Source organism: Lepidochelys olivacea (genome assembly GCF_965140295.1).
Source record: "Lepidochelys olivacea isolate rLepOli2 genome assembly, chromosome: 9".
Lineage (NCBI taxonomy): Eukaryota > Metazoa > Chordata > Testudines > Cheloniidae > Lepidochelys > Lepidochelys olivacea.
In genome coordinates this window covers 82,519,587-82,539,726 of record NC_140419.1, presented here as the reverse complement: position 1 = coordinate 82,539,726, position 20,140 = coordinate 82,519,587, and the positions used below count along the sequence as shown (strand labels likewise).

At 42.9% G+C, this 20,140-nt stretch overlaps 1 protein-coding gene across 2 annotated transcripts in view; it reads left to right on the top strand.

Annotated features, from left to right (window-relative positions):
• Positions 1–19,878, top strand: part of NEXMIF (neurite extension and migration factor) — a 226,168-nt gene extending 206,290 nt beyond the window's left edge. For both annotated transcript variants that reach the window (XM_084639966.1, XM_084639965.1), the window contains exons 3-5: positions 8,201–8,325; positions 14,116–18,409; positions 19,015–19,878. In XM_084639966.1, coding sequence (XP_084496092.1) covers positions 8,250–8,325; positions 14,116–18,409; positions 19,015–19,168 — 4,524 coding nt within the window. In that variant the 5' untranslated portion in view covers positions 8,201–8,249 and the 3' untranslated portion in view covers positions 19,169–19,878. The remainder of the gene's footprint in view (positions 1–8,200; positions 8,326–14,115; positions 18,410–19,014) is intronic.
• The last annotated feature ends 262 nt before the right edge of the window (positions 19,879–20,140 follow it).

The window sequence follows — 20,140 nt, the reverse complement described above, 5'->3', positions numbered from 1 at the left end:
TTTTTTGACTGGCTGGGCTGCAGATGGTTAGGATGGACATAGAAATGTATATGCTTTCACACACACTGTAGCATACATAGTGATACTGGAAATTAGCCATTCGGTGAGACTGGAAAAGGTGGTCTGGAAATCAGTATGGTCTAGTGGTCTTCTGGGTTCTACTCCCAGATCTGCTGCTCTTCTGCAGTGTGTTCTTGAGCAAGTCATGTCACTGGTTTGTGCCTCAGTTTCCCCCTCTGTAAAATGGGGATGATACTGTTTTCCAGCTCCATGGGGTTGTTTTATGGTTCAGTTCATTAATGCAGGGGACACTTTTTGAGATTCTCAGATCATAGTATTATCGTTTGGGGACTCAGCAGTGGATATGACCAATTTGCAGTGATGTTCCTATGATTATGAATGAAAGAAGGCTGATGAGGAGGCACTCAGATTCACAGAAAGGAATCTCACATTGTCTAAAGCTAGAGCAGGACCAGAGCATTTGGATTCCACATCTGAGACCCAGGGCTGAATATTTGACATGCAGAAAAATGTTTCACCCACAGGGTGACATCTCCACATCATCTTTCAGTGATATCTGAGACTTAACTAAACATTGCTTCCCAGGCAGTTGTGGCAGCTGTCCAGATTCTCTCCTCACTCCCCCTTAAATATGTGCGTTCCACATTGTTACCTGGATACAGATGGAGAGCTGGACTGATCTCTTACAGGCTACAATCTGTCCTAACACAGTATTTTGCCTTAAAAAACAGACTTTAAAATCTGGCTGAACCAAAATTATTTCAAAGATAAAATTAAGTGACGCGTCTTTGTACCTCATTATGACTCTTTCATCTAGTTGGGTGAATTGCTGAGGCGCGTAAATTTGTGAATAGAGCTGTTTGGAAATTTTAAAAAATGAACCAATTCTCAAAAGCAAATGTCCACTGCTTTATTAAACGTGAATGGAATAATGGAAGAGAGAGCCCTGTAAGAACACTTGTTGTTTTACAAATGCAGGGAACCTACTAAACAAATCTGCCTGCACATGTGTTTTAAAGAGAATTAAAATTCCCTACAAAAACTATCTTAAGGTATCATGAAAGTTGTATGATTAAGCACTCAAAAGTCAGGAAATACTAAAGTTAAAGTACATGCACAACTTTAACTCTGCTCCCTCATGTGTCTGTATTACAAGGGCTTGGCTACCCAAACATACAGTTTGTGGCAAGCTGTGTTGTGAATCTAGCACTCACTAGCTTCTCGTGGACTAACTGTCCATGTGGATCCTCCTGATGCAAATTAACAGTTCATTAGTTTGCTTTGATCTAGTCCAGTTTTAAGCTAGTTCGAGCTAGATCCACACCCCAGCTTGCTGTGAACTATATGTTCACGTAGACAAGCTCTATGTTTTTAATTACACAATCACATACTATTTCCTCAAATAAAGCAACATTTTTCTGCATCATTACATAAAAATGTGTGGCATCTGATCTTTATTGACTTAGTTTTTATAAGACATGATAAGTTCTCTTCTCTCTAAGGTATGAATTTTAATTATTTTATTAGCACCCATGAATTTACCTTACATACCTGATTGCAAAGAAATTTTCAATCAGCTGCATAGCCTTCTTCAGATTTAGTTCAGGGGATAAGACTATGAGGCTACCTTACCTGTAAATTCTATTGGCCCAACTATATCATCTAAATGAAACTATTTCTCTATGTTGAAAGTATGCATAATCTGATGAATATTGTATGCATTTCCTATACAAGATTCTTGTGGATTCTGTTTGTCTGGCATGCACACTGCTGCAAGATGCTCCTTGTGTGCCTAAGATTATAGGGAACAAGTTGGATATTGTATTATTTGAGAAATGCTACATGATCATGTAACAAAAATTATATCAAATCATGAGTCACAAGTATAGCAACTTTACACACAAACAGCTCTTCTGCTTTATAAGGTTATCTTCATGCTCCAGAATCATTACAACTCAAAGTTGTGTATCAGGTAACCAAAGGGTGGCTTACAGTGCTCTACAGTGCAGCCTATGGCTGGACAAAGCTTAAATACAGATATACAGGCTTCAGAGATTACTGTTCCTAGTACACTATGTTCATCTTGATCTGAATGGCTGGACTAAATTGGATGTTGCAACCTGTATTTTCTGTAGTCTGGATCATCTTATTAAAGATGAGGGTGGGTGCAATCTGTTCGATTTTATTGGGTCCTGGCAAGTTGCTGGTGAAAATTTGGGTACCTCTGTTCTAAATAAAGCCAACATCATTGGTAAAATAAAACAAGCAGAAGTACTTCCAGTTCCAAGGCATCGATTTTTATTTCTGCCACCTCTATGAGAAGTGGATTCTTTTATACTAGGCATTTTAAGGTACCCTGGAATGGAACAAATGACAGACTGAGATCCCCTGTCTATTGGCAAATGAAAATATTAAATGTAGTCACACACAAGATATCAATTTATTATAAATATCAAGGATGAAGAAGAATACTTGAAATAGCTGAAGGATGATTATGACAACCTTAGAAATTAGAAGGAAAATAAAGTCATTCAGTTTCTGTGTCTGGGACTGGGTATACTGGTTCTTTGAATACAAGGATACTCTGGAGTTTAGGATTGGTAGCTGATTGCCCCAAGATGCTCTCTGAAGAGAATTCAGTATCCCTGTATCTTCCATGGGAACATCTCCAGATCCAGCAAAGGGTTTTGAAGTTGGATTTGCTTGGCAGATGGCCCTTGCTACCCTTTCAGCTAACCTAGCAGGAGGTATAAAATATGCTGACTTTGCTTAGGAAGGGAAATGGGAGGTCAGAAAGTCTACAAGAAGGACTCCAGCCCTCATAGCTGGAAAGGAAATATATCTATATTTTGGACTGCTCTGATTCTTTTTTCACTTGCTACAGTTTGATGCCTGGGGAAGAAGCACCTGCCCTAGAGCCCTAGCTAGAGAGGGCTTTGCAATTCATGTTTTTTTATTCTGTGAAAGGCCTAATGAATACAGCACTCCAAGAAGAGGGAAGACTTTGTATTAATGAGAACACAGAGTGTGCAGTGTCTGTTTTTACTATGCGGAAACCTGGGCTCTCTTGCTGTGTTACTTTTCAGTGCATAAATATCTTAGAGACATTTACTTGGTGTGTTTTTTAAAGTATATGGTTTCATTAAAAGTATCCTAATTCTTATAAGACCTGTCAGAGGCATCAGAAGCTTTGACACCTAATTAATTTCTCTGGAGGTTTTCTCTAAGACCTAATTGCACATACAGGCCTCACTCCAACACTTGCACTTATTTACAACTCTGTTGCAGAAAATCAGATCTCCCATGATGGTGGTTTTTAATCCTCCTCTCCGTAAAAAAGATTTCCCTCAATTCTGTGTCTCTTGCAACCCTTGCCATCCACAACAAAAACAAGCAATGGACACTTCACTAGGTATTTGATTATTGGAATCGCTATGCTGGGTCTCATCTGAGGGCTACTGACCCTCCATATATTCAGCTTTAAACTAACACTCTGTTTCAGCCTTAACTATGGAGCAGCTATCACCACTGGATCATCTACCTACCTACCTAATATTGGCCTCTGTGTGTATATAGGTATGTGTATCTTATCTCTATTCATAAAGCTAACTTGATAGCTATAGATCAGTTTCCATTTTCCAGGCAGTTCATACCCACAGTAGAATATTTATTTTACAGCATGGATTTTTCCATGCTTGGAGGTGTATTTGGCCTCAGAGGATAATGCTGGCACATGGGAAAATTGAGTCAGGAGATCCGCATCAAGCTGTAGACATATATATCAGCAGCCAGATACTGGATGACATGGTTATCACCGCTTATTGGGTTTCTTTATCTTCATCCACTGTACGCACTTGCAAGACATCTCCAAGACCAGCACTGCTGTGCCTGAAAATACTGTGAGCCAGATCACCCCTCCTCCTATTGTAAAACCTGCTGGAGGGGCCTTGGGGGAGGAGAGGGAAATCTCTCCAAAGATCCCATTGCATAATTTGTTCCCAATCAGTCATTTGAGGGAGCAACTTTTGCCCCTCGTGGAACAGCCCACAGGGCCCAGCAATGAACTTGGAGAATCCCCAAAGATCTACAAGAGACCAGGGCCATCTGTGCAGAGGCCCTGTGCCCCTGAACCAGCTGTAGCACTGGGCAGCCTCCTGCCCAATCATCAGCCAAGGACTCCCAGCAGAATTGGGGTTTCCACAGACAAGATCCCACAATCCCAGGTGATCTGATATGTTTCTGGTGGATCACTGTGGGACCAAGAGCTGGCTGGGAAAGAGGTGCTTCCTTTGCCTCACCCTGGCATGCCTGCTCCTGCCACTAGCCTGCCGATTTCCCCCACTGGGAGACTGGAGCAAAGAAGTGGCTGACTCTCCTAGTCTGAGAGGGCAGTGGTCCACTCCATGTGTATATCTGTCAAGGACACTCATGCACTGCACTTGGGAAAACAAGTGTCTCATGAGTCTAGCAGAGGAGAAGCAAAATAAACTGTAGCATCTTCGCGAGTAATTAAACAAATTCTGCTCTCACACATGCGTAACTCAGTAGCATTTCAGTTGAAGTCAGTGGAGTTTCACGAGTGTAAAACTAATACTAGTGGGAGCAGAATCAGGCTCTACACGTATAGTAACTGATAACACAGCTAGCACTTTAGGCCTTCAGATTACCTGGCAGGAGACAAATGTAGAAAGTAGTCCAGATATTTTAATCTTGTAATTTGGGGGTGTTTCTTCCTCTGCCCTAGTTTTGATTTCAGCCCCTGCAAAATAAGTAAATGTAGATTTTAGCCATGCTTTCTGTTTATAGGAAAAGGAACAAGTGCTTCCTTGAAGGAAACTGATCAAAGGATTTTTCTACACAATAAGATTCTGTATACATTGCAATATCATTATTGCCTATAGGACAGAGAGAGGCTGTGTGAGATGAATATTATTTAGAGAACGTTCTTTGTGAGACAGTAACACTGAGCCTGTCCAACAGAATTTGACCTCAGGAATATTGCTTTCATGTCTGTCCACATTCTGTCTTTGGAGTCAGCTTCCTCCACTCCAGGAATACCAGGCCGCATAAGACTTGTGGAGCATCCCCTTGGTTTACAAAACAGAAAAAAAGCACATTTTGGATTTTTTGATGATCTGATTTGGAGAACAACTGATGGAAAGTTGAAATAAGAGAATCAGTTTCAGATGTTGCATTGTTATCTTAACCCTCAATTCAATGATCTGCAGCTTTCATACAGCTCATTAGTAGGGCCAAGGGGAAGATGTAGAACAAAACTGCAGGAAACAAATGTGTGGGGAAGTTTTCCCAATTTTGGTGTTGGAATGTTTTAAGAAAACATTCTTAGAGTCGTTCGCGTACTCACCTAAATTAAATCCTAGTGGTGTCTTTTTAAAAAGACGTGGAATCATGGTGTCCAAGCTTGCCAGTGTTCTGTGTCTGTATCAGTGTTTTCTTTCTGGAGAAATGTGGTATGCAATGTGAATGACAAATTTACTCAGACGAGGTGGAGGTTAGCTGTCAGGGAGCTGGCTTCAGCTTCTCCATCCTGTGCTGACTGGCCCCTGTGCAAGTTAGAGAATCACCACTACACACCAGAGATGATGACAGATTCAAATAAATAGGGACATTTATTACAGCGTGCAGCATTCCAAATACAGAATGTGAGATCATCCAGACGCACATACATATTTGTGGTGCTTTGAAATGAGCAAGCAAGCAGTTCAAAAATGTGAGGTGTGGATAGCTGAATGTGCAGTCATCCGACTTTACTCACATGTGGTAGGGTTGCCTGGTGTTCGGTTTTGGACTGGAACGCCCAGTTGAAAAGGGCTCCTGGCGGCTCCGGTCAGCACTGCCGACCAGGCCGTTAAAAGTCCAGTCAGCGGTGCTGCGGGTCTAAGGAAGGCTAGTGCCTATGTGTCCTGGCACCGCACTGCGCCCCGGAAGTGGCCAGTAGGTCTGGCTCCTAGGTGGGGGAGGTCATGGGGCTCTGCACGCTGCCCCCGTCCCAAGCACCAGTTTGGCACTCCCATTGGCCGGGAACCATGGCCGATGGGAGCTGCGGGGGGGAGTGTGCCTGTGGGCGAGAGCCATGCGGAGGCACTTCCGCACCTCCACGTAGGAGCCAGACCTGTTGGCCACTTCCAGGGCGCAGTGCAGAGCCAGGACAGGCAGGGAGCCTGCCTTAGCCCTGCCACCCAAAGTGAGCCCACACCCCAATGCCCTTCCCCATCCTTGAGCCCCTGCCCCAAACCAAGAGCCCCCTCCTGCACCCCAAATGCCTCATCCCCAACCCAGAGCCCTGCCCCAGCCCAGTGAAAGTGAGTGAGGGTAGGGAGAGTGAGCCACCGAGGGAGGGGGAATGTAGTGAGTGGTGGATGGGCTTCGAGGAAGGGACCGGGCAGGAGGTGTGGCCTCAGAGAAGGGGCAGGGGTGTTCGGTTTTGTGCAGTTAGAAAGTTGGCAACCCTAACATGTGGTTATTGGAAATGAATGATCATTGCACATTTGTCTTCCACCTGGAAAACCATAAGAGAGGGACAGAATGGATTTGTTTAATGTCAATCCATGATGTGTTTAAGCTCCTTACCAAATTGCAGTACTCCTCCCACCAAAGATTCCTCACACAGCAAGCGGCCCATTCCAAAGAAGTCAAGCTGTCTCACTTACTACTTTAGACTGTGTATCTCCTGAACGCATGTTTAACAGGCAGGAGACATTATTAAGCAGCCTGTAACTGGAAAATGTAGAGCATCTGTCGTACTTAAAAGTTAATCTTCCTAAAATTACATGCAAATACTCTAAATCAGTGGTTCCCAAACTGGGGTTCGCGAACTCCTGGGGGTTCACAGAACATTACAGGGGATTCGCCAGAAAAATTTCACTCATGGCGGCCAGAGGACCCTGGGCATTAGAGGCAGCAGGTGGGACCCAGTTGCAGGGCAGACAGCCCAAGCCCCAGGGAGAGCGGGGCCAGGCAGTTGGGGCTGGCAGCCCGAGCCCTGCCCCCATGAGCCAGCCGGCTGCCCGAACCCCAGCACTCCACATGGGGCTGGCAGCCCGAGCCCCAGGGAGAGCGGGGCTGGGCAGTTGGGGCTGGCAGCCCGAACCCTGCCTCCATGAGCCAGCCGGCTGCCTGAACCCCAGCACTCCACACGGGGCTGGCAGCCCAAGCCCCAGGGAGAGCGGGGCCGGGCAGTTGGGGCTGGCAGCCCGAGCCCTGCCCCCATGAGCCAGCCGGCTGCCCGAACCCCAGCACTCCACACGGGGCTGGCAGCCCGAGCCCTAGGGAGAGCGGGGCTGGGCAATTGGGGCTGGCAGCCCGAGCCCTGCCCCCATGAGCCAGCCGGCTGCCTGAACCCCAGCACTCCACACGGGGCTGGTAGCCCAAGCCCCAGGGAGAGCGGGGCTGGGCAGTTGGGGCTGGCAGCCCGAGCCCCGGCGGTCAGCGGGACCTGCAGCCCGAGCTCAATGGAGCTCAGTTGACTGGGGCAGTCAACGGGGTCCAGCAGCAGGAGCCGTGCGGAGGATATTTAAACTTAAATCCCTGGAAATATTCATTTTTAGGAGGGGATTCACGAGATTTCACAATTTAGTGAAAGGGGTTCGCGGGCTGTTAAAGTTTGGGAACCACTGCTCTAAATAATACATAGTTTATGACTGGGAAATTTTACTGAAAATATGGGGAGTCTCTTTGATTAAAATATGTCAGTAGATCTTTTACTGGGCTCCGTGGCCCACTGAATGAAACATTGTGGCAGACACAGCAATGGACTGAGGCGCTGGGAATGGTGTCGGTGTCCGTAAGCTGGGAGTCTCATTTTAACAAAGTCATCCTCTCTGGGGAACCACTGAAATTTGGATTTGCACTGAAGTAAAATTCTCGGTGGTAGTGAAAAATTCCTCAACAACTGCAAAGAAATTGTGTTACTGATGCTTGTTGTTCTTTTGGGAAGAAAATGGAGTCATCTCTTTTTAACTCCATTGAAATACATTGGACTGGGGGAGGTTTTGGATTAGAAGAGTGAAAATATGATAGCTACTTTGTTATAATAAATAGTGTTTGTCCTCCTAAACAGGGTTAGTAGCTGTGTGTAATGTTTTTTCTTTTATTCACAGTTCTGTGAGCTTATTTCAGGAATTTTAATGACTGTAATTATGTTTTTGGAAATGTACAGGTTGGCTAGATGCAGTGGAGTATGGAATGAACAATAAGAGGTTAAATTGATGGATGACCAACAAGATAAGGATTGTGCCTCAGAAGACCATGAAACTATCCTGATTAATGGGGTGAAAGAAAATGGTAAGGAAACCTAATTACAGTGCACGAAGCAGCAGTGATAACAGCAAGCCAATCTACTTTCCTAGTTCATGTATTTAATTTCTGAGTATTGCCGACATCTTCAAAATGTAGAGCAGTGGGGCAGATGGATATTTTGTGCAAATATGTTGCTGCAGCTATGAATCTTCAGTTTTTAAACCTTAAGCAACAACTGCTGCTTTTTCCCCACACATATGTGCATGCCCACACACACACACACATAGATCTGAATTGTGATTTTTTTTGAGTGTATTGGTTTTTGTTACATACTGTTGTGACCATTTTGGCAGCATGGTCCCTCCAACTTGCTGTCCCAAGATCACATTAGAATTCTAGGCACCTCTTCTGTGCATAAACACATGCTACTGGTAAAGTCATGATCCTGAGAACTGTTGAGTAATTTCAACTCCCACTGAAATCAGTGGGAAATGATTGGCATCTTTCAGGAACATGCCCAAAATTTCCTGTATCTAGCTTTGTCTTTGGTCATTTTCAACTGCTCCATAGTTGCTTTCAAAAGCAATAACTAATTAAAAGTATTCTTCAGTGCTATGCTTGCCTGCAAACCTGATGGAGCTTCTATAAGGTGGGTGCATAACTGGTTGGAAAACCGTTCCCAGAGAGGAGTTATCAGTGGTTCACAATCAGGCTAGAAGGGCACATAATGAGTGGGGTCCTGCAGGGATTGGTTCTGGGTCTGGTTCTGTTCAATATATTCATCAATGATTTAGATAATGGCATAGAGAGTACACTTATAAAGTTTGCAGATGATACCAAGCTGGGAGGGGTTACAAGTGCTTTGCAGGATAGGATTATAATTCAAAATGATCTGGACAAACAGGAGAAATCATCTGAAGTAAATAGGATGAACTTCAATAAGGATAAATGCAAAGTACTCCATTTAGGAAGGAACAATCAGTTGCACACATACAAAATGGGAAATGACTGCCTAGGAAGGAGTACTGCAGAAAGGGATCTGGGGTCATAGTGGACCACAGTTAAATATGAGTCAACAGTGTAACGCTGTTGCAAAAAAAGCGAACATCATTCTGGGATGTATTAGCAGGAGTGTTGTAAGCAAGACACGAGAAATAATTCTTCCGCTCTACTCCACACTGATTAGGCCTCAACTGGAGTATTGTGTCCAATTCTGGGCACCACATTTCAGGAAGGATGTGGACAAATTGGAGAGTCCAGAGAAGAGCAACAAAAATTATTAAAGGTCTAGAAAACATGACCTACGAGGGAAGACTGAAAAAATTGGGTTTGTTTAGTCTGGAATAGAGAAAACTGAGAGGGGACATGATAACAGTTTTCAAGTATTTAAAAGGTGGTTACAAGGAGGAGGAAGAAAAATTGTTTTTCTTAACCTCTGAGGATAGGACAAGAAGCAATGGGCTTAAATTGCAGCAAGGGAGGTTTAGGTTGGACATGAGGAAAAACGTCCTGTCAGGGTGGTGAAGCACTGGAATAAATTGCCTAGGGAGGTTGTGGAATCTCCATCATTGGAGATTTTTAAGAGGAGGTTAGACAAACACCTGTCAGGAATGGTCGAGATAATTAGTCTGCCATACGTGCAGGGTACTGGACTAGGTGACCTCTCAAGGACCCTTCCAGTTCTATGATTCTACGATTCAAATAATTCCTCTGAGCATTTGCTGATGTCATTTAGCTTTCAAGTTCCTAGCACTGCGACAAAAACTGGCATTTTCATTCTTTGTAGCATCTCTAAAATTTATTTAAACATACATGGTTAAGTGCGTGTTTCTGTTTAAAATTGTTATTAGCCTTTTAATTTTTCTGACTGTTGATATTTGACCATATTGGATCTTTGAGGGCCCAATCCTGTGAGGTGGTATAGGCTCGGATTCTTGTACCCTATCAAAATGAATTTGGAAGCATAAGTCTATAGGTGCAAATTCTATTCTCTTCCACACAGCTATAAATCCAGAGTAACTCCAGACGTATAGGCGAATAGCACTGTTGTTAGCTGATAGAGTAGTGAGAAATGAAACACACATTTGTGATTTCCAGCATGACAGAATTCAGAATATATCTGTCAGTTTCAGCCAATCTTATTCTTTATCAGATACATGCAAACAGTCTGTAAAATAATAGTGGGTGACAGTTGCTAGAGCTACAAAGAGATTTCCTGGCCATTATGCGTGTGCCTAATCTACTCCTACCAAGCAGAATCAATGGTTACCTTGTCAATAGAAACTGATTTGATTTGTAGAATCTGATACAACTTCCATGAAATGCAGTTAAACAAACAGAAATAGGAAAATGTCTTAATTAAATACTGGAGTATAATAGTGAATTTTCTAAAGGTTTTGGCCCAGATCTTCCAGTGCTGTGCAGTTACTTGATGCTGAACCAAAAGCAGGTTATGTGCTGACAGCAGTGTCTTTGCCCATGTGAGGATCACTACAGTGTAGGGGATTGTGACTTAGTCAGCATGGCAGTTCTTATGCCATCATCATCTCCCTTCTGAAGGAACTCAGATATGAAATTGCAGAACTACTAAGTGTTGTATGTAACTTATCACCTCTTAAATCAGTTTCTGTACCAGGTGATTGGACTTTCAAAAAGCCTTTGACAATATTCCTCACCGAAGGCTCTTAAGCAATGTAAGCAGACTTGGGATAAGAAGGAAGGTCCTGTCATGGATCAGTAACTGTTTAGAAGGTAGAAAATAAAGGGTAGGAATAAATGGTCACGTCTCACAGTTGAGAAAGGTAAATAGCTGGTTCCCCCAAGGATCTGTATTGGGACCAGGGCTGTTCAATATATTCATAAATGATCTGGAAGAAGGGTATGGAACAGCTTCCATATGAGGAGCGATTAAAAAGACTGGGACTTTTCAGCTTGGAAAAGAGACGACTAAGGGGGGAATATGATAGAGGTATATAAAATCATGAATGGCGTGGAGAAAGTGAATAAGAAAGTGATATTTACTCCTTCACAAGAACTACGGGTCACCAATGAAACTGATAGGCAGCAGGTTTAAAACAAACAAAAGGAAGTACTTCTTCACACAACACACAGTCAACCTGTGGAACTCATTGCCAGGGGATGTTGTGAAGGCCAAAACTATAACACGGTTCAAAAAAAAATTAAGTTCATGGAGGAGAGGTCCATCAATGGCTATTAGCCAAGATGGTGAGGGATGCAATCCCATGCCCTGGGTATCACTAGCCTCTGACTGCCGGAAGCTGGGAGTGGATGACAGCGGATGGATCATTCAATGATTGGCGTGTTCTGTTCATTCGCTTTGAAGCATCTGGCACTGGTCACTGTCAGAAGATAGGATATTGGTCTAGATGGACCATTGATCTGACCCAGTATGGCCGTTCTTATGTTTGCATGTTCATTATGGTGGTAGCCAGGGCTTCTCTATATCCTATCAATCCCTCACTGCTTTACTGACCCGTTGGGGACACTGGCATCCAGTGTAATTTAGAGTAGCTTTTAGGTAGCTCTAACTTACAGCCAGTGATTGGCTTGGCATGAAACAGGCTGAGAACTTGGGGAGTGCAAAGGAGGCCCCTTTTGCACCCCTCCCTCTCTGCAACTATACTGCACTCTCTTTGGCTATAGATGAGTATTTGGGCTACTGTGTTTTTACTTAGCTTTTGAGTTAACATGTTACCATAAAATACTGAAATAATGTTAAAATTGTGACCAAAAACTGTGACAAAAGCCAGAAAATCGATAGTTACGTCTGAAATGCTCTTCTTGGCTCTCAGCCCCTCTGTACATTGAAGTCACTACAGTCCATTGAGTAAATACACCTTTTAATTGAATATGATCTTGACTTTATCATTATACAGTCCCTGGAAAATCCATTTTTCAGGATTTGCACCTCAAAGGAGTCAAGCGCATTTTTACAGATGTAGATCTAAAAAATGGAGATGATTTAGGTGGTAGTGAATGTTTTAAGACTGAGTTCCCATTGTCATTTTAACTTCCCTTGTTCATGTCCTTGTAACTTTCACAGACATATTCCTTTTGGCTTCAATTTCCCATGCTTACTGTCAGCTCAAAGTTGGTTTATTTTTTTTTAAGTTGGAGCTGAATTTGTTCATTTGTTTTGTTCATTTTGTGTTGAAGTTATGGGAGCTGGCCCAAAAGTTGCTTTCCCGTATAATCCAATTGAAATTTTTGCAGCCTCAAACTCAGAAATGGCTCAAGTGAGGAACTCTTGAACCCTGTTGTTTTTAGTCCTCTCTAAAAAAGGAAAAGTAAACCACATTTCAGGGAAATCAGTTCAGTAGCTTTAAAGCTATATATGTTTAAAGGTGGAATGTAATGTGCCTGTGTATGTGTAAAACATTTCCATTTCCATTTTCACAGGGCCCCGAAGGTAGCGTTACTTGGAAGGTGGGGTGCATGCTGAATCGCTTTAGTTTTAGGTTGCTCTTACTTGCTTAAGGCTTTAAAGCTAAAGGTGTCTCAACCCTTAAGACTGCCAATCGCGTGGAGCTGCCTTAAGCTCTTTGAGCCTGATTCTGATCCCATTCCAATTTCACGCTCAGTTTCACAGCTGCAGCTACAGTTTCTAGCACAGCAGTGTAGACCCCCCCAATGGCAAAGGGGGAGGGGTTCTCCCGTCGCTGTAGTTAATCCGTCTCCCCAAGAAGCGGTCGCTATTTTGATGGAAGAATTCTTCTGTTGGCATTGTGCTGTCTATGCTGGGGGTTAGGTCAGAGACTTAGCTATGCCGATGTAAGTTTTCAGTGTAGACCTGCCTTGAGGTCCAGAACCCTCAACCCCATCTTGCAGTTGTTGGCTCAGCAGTGCTCCTAAGGCCACTACTGCTGGATGTTGTCAGGAATATTAGCCACAGGCCACTGTTCTCCCTAGAGATTTCTGTATATCAATAGATCCATAGAATGGGAGATCCCCTGGCCATACTTGTTCCTCAAGGCACTGGCAGACAGAGGCCTGGCTGAGCAATGTAGCTGTACCAACCTAGCCCCTGGTGTCGACCGGCTCTAGGTTGATGGAAGAATTCTTCTGTTGACCAGGCTATTGCCTCTCGGGAAGATGGATTACCTGTGCCGACGGGAGAACCCCTCCCATCCGCGTAGGTAGTGTCTAGACTGAAGTGCTACAGAGGTGCAGTTGTGCCCCTGCAGTGTTTTAAGTGTAGACATACCCTGCGTCACTGCAGAGCTAGTCTGCAGGGAGTGCAGAGGGATATGGAGATTCATGTCTTGACCCCTGCACCGTGGACCTCGCAACAGCCCCAGAATTTTGCCTGTAAGTTACTAAATAGATGCACAAGTTTGTGATGTGCTGGAGTTAGTGCTGCCTTGAAAACCTTCATCTTCTGAGTTTCTTGATTTGGTGTCCTAGTTTTCTCCTCATTAACAGTGCAGTAACACATTTGTTCTTTACTTTATATTGTATTTTATAACTCTGGGTGTTTACATAAACACATTATGGGCTAGATCCTCAGCTAGTGCAAATTGGCATAAATACATTAAATTAGTTTTCTCATCAGTTTCAGTGTAAAATAAATATTCTTGATAAAGGTGACTATAGTAGATTGCATAGATGCCAAATCTGTCCATATGCACAAGTCTTGCAGTCTTGTAAGCAAGACACTGCTGTTTTTCAAAGAAGTTGTTTGTTTGCAAAAGTCATCTCCCAAAACATAGCAAGAGGAGGGGAAAATAATCAGATCAGAATCCCAAGGTTGTTAAACTAATTCTCTTTCTCTTATTCCTTCTCTTCCACTCTCCCTTTTTCTTTCAATTCCTCCAGAGTCACATGACCCAGACAGTGATGGGAAGCCTTGCACTGCTGCAGATACTGCGGTTACGTTTTCAGCCTTGACAGTAGCTCAGAAGGAAAATCAAGTGTGCCACCGAGTGCTGCCTCCTCTGACTTCAAGGAAGCCCTGTTTGTTGAGCCCTCCTTCTCCTCTGAGACTCACTGATGTACCTGAGAACACTTCAGATGACTCGTCCGCACACGCTATTTCTCTTACATCTTGTGTGACAAAGAGCATGAGCTCCTGGTCTCTGCCAGGCGATTGTGAGAAGGCTCCATTCACAATTATGGAGCCCGGAGGCATGTCAGCTCTGACTGGTGACTGCTTGATGCAGCCAAGCCGGACCTGTCTAGGCTGCTTTATTGAATCAAAGGACGGCATTGATGCAGAGCCGGGAATAAGCTTGAAAGTGGGTGATATAAATAGGGATTATGACACCTGTTCAGTCTCTGATATAGGGATTCACTGCATGAGCACAGGAGAAACCATGAGATATGGGGATCAGCTGCTTTCAGACCAGCTTTTAAGCTTCCCTATGCATAAATCGAGGGCAGCAGACAAAAGAGATGCAGAGAAATCTGACAGTGATTCAGAGGACCCCACTCAGAAAAATTATTACGAGGGATTACTATCAGACAAATGCAATGGTGAAGAACCTTTGCTAACAAATCCCAACCAGGAGTGGGGCTATTTCGAATCTTTCATTAGTGAAAGTAAAATTGAGCTGCTTGACCTTTGCTCCAAAAATGAGCTTTCTGTAAACTTGTTTTCTGAGGAAGATGTGGATAATTATATGTTTGATGATGATGATTCAACCTTGGGAAGTGACGTCTGCTCCTTAAAGATTAGATATGAATCTTTCCAAGACAACGTGAGGGAGAAGACCAATGCCCTGCAAGAGGATGCCCAGTTCAACTTCTTTCCCAGCGTGTTTGGCAACTGCACTAAAAGGGACAACAAGAGCACCCTCAAGAGGGGGGCTGGTGGTGGGGCTGATCCTTCCCAATTCAAATCCGAGGAGGGCATCATTTGGGGGGAGGAAGAGGAGGATGGAGAGGAGGAGGACGGGGAGGAGGAGAAGGAGAAAGCTGCCTTAAATAAAACTTGCAACACAGAGGTGGTACAGTATATAGGCTCTAAAAGGAGCCACTTCTTGGACTCTGTGAATTCCACAGAGGACTCTGGGGAGTTCAGTGATGACAGCACCTGCACGGAGTCCTCGGATGATGTGCTGCGGGATATAAAGGATTGTAGCAGGTATCTGTCCAGGGAACATTCCAATTCCTTCATTCAGCAGAACTATGGGCTGCGGGCAAAGAGGAAAGTACGATACAGCGATGATTACTTGTACGATGTGGATTCCATTGAGAGTGAGAAGATTCTGGATAAGAAAGAGTGGCTCCCGGATGGACCCAAAGAGGAAGATGACGACGAATGGTGCCCAAAGAAAAGGCGAAAAGTCTCTCGCAAGGAGCCCCCGGTTATCATCAAGTACATCATCATTAACAGATTTAAAGGGGAGAAGCATATGCTGGTGAAGCTCAGTAAAGTCGATGCCAATGAGACTACTGTTACCCTAAGTGAGGAACTGCTCAGCAAGTATGAAAAACTGGCCCCACTGAAGGGCTTCTGGCAAGAGAGGCAGCAGAGCCGGATGGATTATCTTAGATCCTCTCTTTACCACAAACAGAATTTCTATCTTAATGGCTCGGATGTCTCATTCCTCCCTCACCCGAGAAAGCGAAAATGCAAACTAGCAAACAGGCACAGGATTCAAAGAATTAAAGCCATTGAGCAATCGGTGAACAAACTGGGCTCCTGCTCCTCTGATCAGAAGCAGCCTTGCAGCAGTAAAGAAGATGCAGGCCTGAAAGGGATGCAGACATTAGCCATCGCTACCCCCAGCTGCGCAAATGGATTACATTTAAATGACATCACAGGCATTGCCTCAGTGAAGTACAAATCACAGGAAAGGGAATATAAGGGAACAGAGAGGAAAGTGCTACGCCGAATCAAATTCAAAAGTGAAGCCCGATTGAAATGCAAGAAAATCAAAGCTGCCACAAATACAGGAGAAATCTCCCCTGCTTTGGAAAATCAGGACACAGCAGCTAGTTTGAAGGATGAAAATATTCCTTGTGCTTCAGAGACCTCCCATATTTCTGAGTGCCAGGAGGATAAGGTTGCTAAAAATTCTACTTTCCTGCCAGCCACCTGCTCTCCAGACAAGCCTCTACCACCTGCTAATATCACCACCAATGTACCCCTGATCCCCGGCGGGTATCTGCAGACATTGTTAGATGCTTCTGATTTGTCAAGTAACACTGGTATCTCATACTTCACCCAGCATCCTGCTGAACGGCAGCATTCCCTCCCTAGCATTGTTCAGGCAGAAAAGCAGTTCTCTGCTCTGCAGACAGCCCAGAGTTGTGTGCTGTCCCCGCCTTCTGAATCTGAACTGCAGCAGTCACCTGGCCACTTAGAAATTGAGCAGAGCAACTTCAGTAGCATGTGGCCAGCAAACAAGGCTGCTAGCAGCAACCATCAGGAATTTGCAAGTGACATGAGGGAGGCTTCTGCATTATCAAATGAGTTTGGTGGCTCAGCAGGAGCAGATAACCTCCCAGCCTCTGGATATAGTCAAGTAAATCTGAATAGCAGCAAATTGCTATACCAAAAAAAATATGTGCCGGATAACCAACAAGTGCAGTCTGATGATTCTTATCAGTCATGCCATTTTAATAATGGAGAGGGGCGCTTTCATTTCCAACGAGGTACACTAAGTACGGATGATGGCAGACTCATTAGTTTTGATTCAGTGGGCTCACTGTCAGTTAGTTCGAGCAATTACAGTTCTTTAAGTCTAAAGTCTTGTGAAAAGGATGGTGAAGATGATATTAATGATGATTTCTTGGCCCACTGCAGTCCCAAACTAGTGATCCAACAAAGTATAGATGAAATAACCCCTTTGAAAGAGTCTACGGACCTTTTAGACATCTCCAACTTCACACCTGATAAGTTCCGTCAGTCATCGCTTTCGGAAATGTCTCCTCCAGACACCCCCAACCTTTCCCCTCAGATAACTGTGTCAGATACCAAATCGCTAAGCAATCTGAAAGGTTTTCAGGAGACCACTCAGACTGTGCTAAGCAATACTGATAAGGTCAAGTGGAACTGTGGGGTTCTCCAGACCCAAGATCAGGCAGATAGTGGGTTTACTTTAAATAATCATCAGTTTCAGTTCCATATGTTCAATGATGAAGATTCTGTTGGCCTCCTTGAAAAAAGTCCATGCTTGTCAACATTTAATGAGCCATCTGGTCAAATTAGCACCAATAGTAAAGTGTCAAAATCTAAGAGGAAAAGTTCATCCAGCAAGAATGTAGGTACAAACCAAAGTTCTCCCCAGAAAAACACCAGGAAAAAATCTCCTAAAACTAACAAAGGAACTGATAAACCACAAAGTAAGAATTCCAGGCAGACTCCCAAATCAACAAGGAAAGGGAAAAATGCAGCTGGAGTCAATGGTGAAAAGGCTCAAGCAGCTGGCAGCAGGACAGTCAATCAGTTAAATAATACAGCCTCAACAACAAAGGCACTAGCTGAATGCATTCAGCACCGCAGCCCAACCTCTGTAAAGATAGGGAAGCATAATGGACTATCTGGTGAATGGTCACTAAGAAAAGACAATAGTACAGGCTGGTCCGAAACTAGCATAGCAAACACTAACAACCTCCTTGATGATGATCAAAGGGAATTTGAGGAACCTTCCAATATTTTATCTAACATTGCATCTGGAATGGCAGATGTTCAGAGATTTATGATGGCCTCAATCGAACCCTTGTGGGGGCCTGTAGGCCATAACAGCGTCCCAGATATATTTCGGTCGCCTGAATCTAACAGCCTGAAATTGAAAACTCTTAAAATTTTGGCAGGGACATCACAAGAGTCCAAGAAAAAGGGAAATGGTAATTCCCCGGGAACTGCGAAGAATCACAAGTCAAGCAACAAGGGCTCAAGCAAAAATAATGGCAAAGCCACAACTTGTGATCCCAGTCGCCCCAACTGTTCAACTGGGTACAATATAGACATTCACTCTCCCTTTTTTGATAAAAGCTATAGTAACCTGAGCACTTTAGGCAATAATGGACCTACCCATAAAAAGCTGTACCGTCATAAATCAAGTTCTAAATCACTGAGGGATGAGAACTGTAAAGTAAAGCGAACAGACCGTGAACAGACCCATAAGGACCCATCTGTGACAGCTTCTTTTGAAAAACTGAGGTAATGCTGCACCAAACTGGCTGGAATGCACCCTTAACTTTCCTACTACCTGCTAAGCCCGCTGTTCCTCATTTTTTCCTTCCTGAAAGCAAGAGTTGCATGAAAGAGACATTCCCCTTTTACAGTTTTTTTTAAGTGCATGAAAATACTTATTACTTGCAAGCTACCTAAAAGAATGACCCATTTTCTGGCTTGGCTGGGGTTAAAAAACTAACAAGGCTACTCTTTTCTGCTGTTTGGCTTCTTCAGTTTTTAATTACTTATTTATTGAAAAAAAACAAAACAATTACATGCTCTTTTTAATGATTTTGAAAAGGAAAGACTTTTTTTTTGAACATTTTGTATAAAACAAAACACAAAAAAGAGGTTACGCATCCAAAAGCCAAGATATCTAACTAAAGGCTCTTTAGTTTGAAAATGAAAACTCATTCATAATTGAGCTTCATGTGGCAATTTTGAGTGCTTTCTAGCCCCCTCTGCTGTTTATATCATAACCTATATCATAAAGCGTCATCTGCTGTATCAGAGTTTAGAGCATATGATCCTATTGTGGTGGCTCCACACAGGCTAACTAAGATGGCATAAAATGTTTGATTTTTCTGCAGGGAATCAGACTACATTCTTCTTAAAGCAGAAACAACATCTTTGGTTTTACCTGTGTTTGAAGAAGAGACTCCTTTTTCTAGAAAGACGTTTGATGTTTGGTTTTTTTTTTTGTTTTTGTTTGTTTCTTTCAAAATATGCCTTGTGGTATGTTGAAATGTAAGTGCTGAAATGAAGAGTTTGAAATTGTGGGAATTTATTCTTTGAAAGCAAACCTAATCTGGTATTCTCCGTGAAAGACTTTTAAAAGTCATACTGTTGTACAGTAGTTTATGCACTATTACCCACAACAACAACAAAAATTGTGCCAAACTATGAACAAGTGACTGTATTGTACATATTTTTACTTCTCTATCAACATTGGGTTGTGAGTGTTTTCTGGAACTATGCCTTTTGATTTACTATAAACATTCCAGTGATTATGTATTAACCACCCCCCTTTGAAAGCACCTGTAACTCACAGTGAAAATGATGTTGTTCACTTATACAACTTACCAAAAGTTTTATGGACATAACTAAAAGTGTGCCAAATTTACTTACCTCATTTCATGGATTTGCCCTGTGGTTTAAAGCTCACCAAAAAAAAAAAAAAAAAAGAACTTTAAAACTGAAGCTGGGAAATTTTAATGTCCTTTCTTTAGAAACACGAGCAAAAAAACCATAATGATGAAATTTTGGGTTTCATTATAGGAGAAAGTTGAAATGTTGGAGGAATTCAGAAAATCACTCAAGGTAAGTTTGACAGGGACTCAAATGTCTGCATTTAGAGACTACAGAACAGCTGCTTTTCAAGTGTCTGTTTTCTTAAAGCAAAACCTGTAGCTGAAGATCATTTAAAGTGCAAAGTTATATTGCTGATACTTTGTATCTCAGTTTTATATATTTTATAATAACCTGGGATAAATTCTAAAATAGTTATAAAATTAGAACTACTACATTTCATACATTTATTGCTATTTACTTTTCTTTGAGAAGTTTCTTAAACATTTTTATGCTGATCCTGTCAGAAGTGCTCTCATATCACAGCTTTGGTGTTTTCTAAGGGTTTAACTTTGCAATGCCAATATTTTTTGAAAACTTAAAATGAAAACAATTTTCAATGCAACCATTTTTTTCTTTGACTCGGTA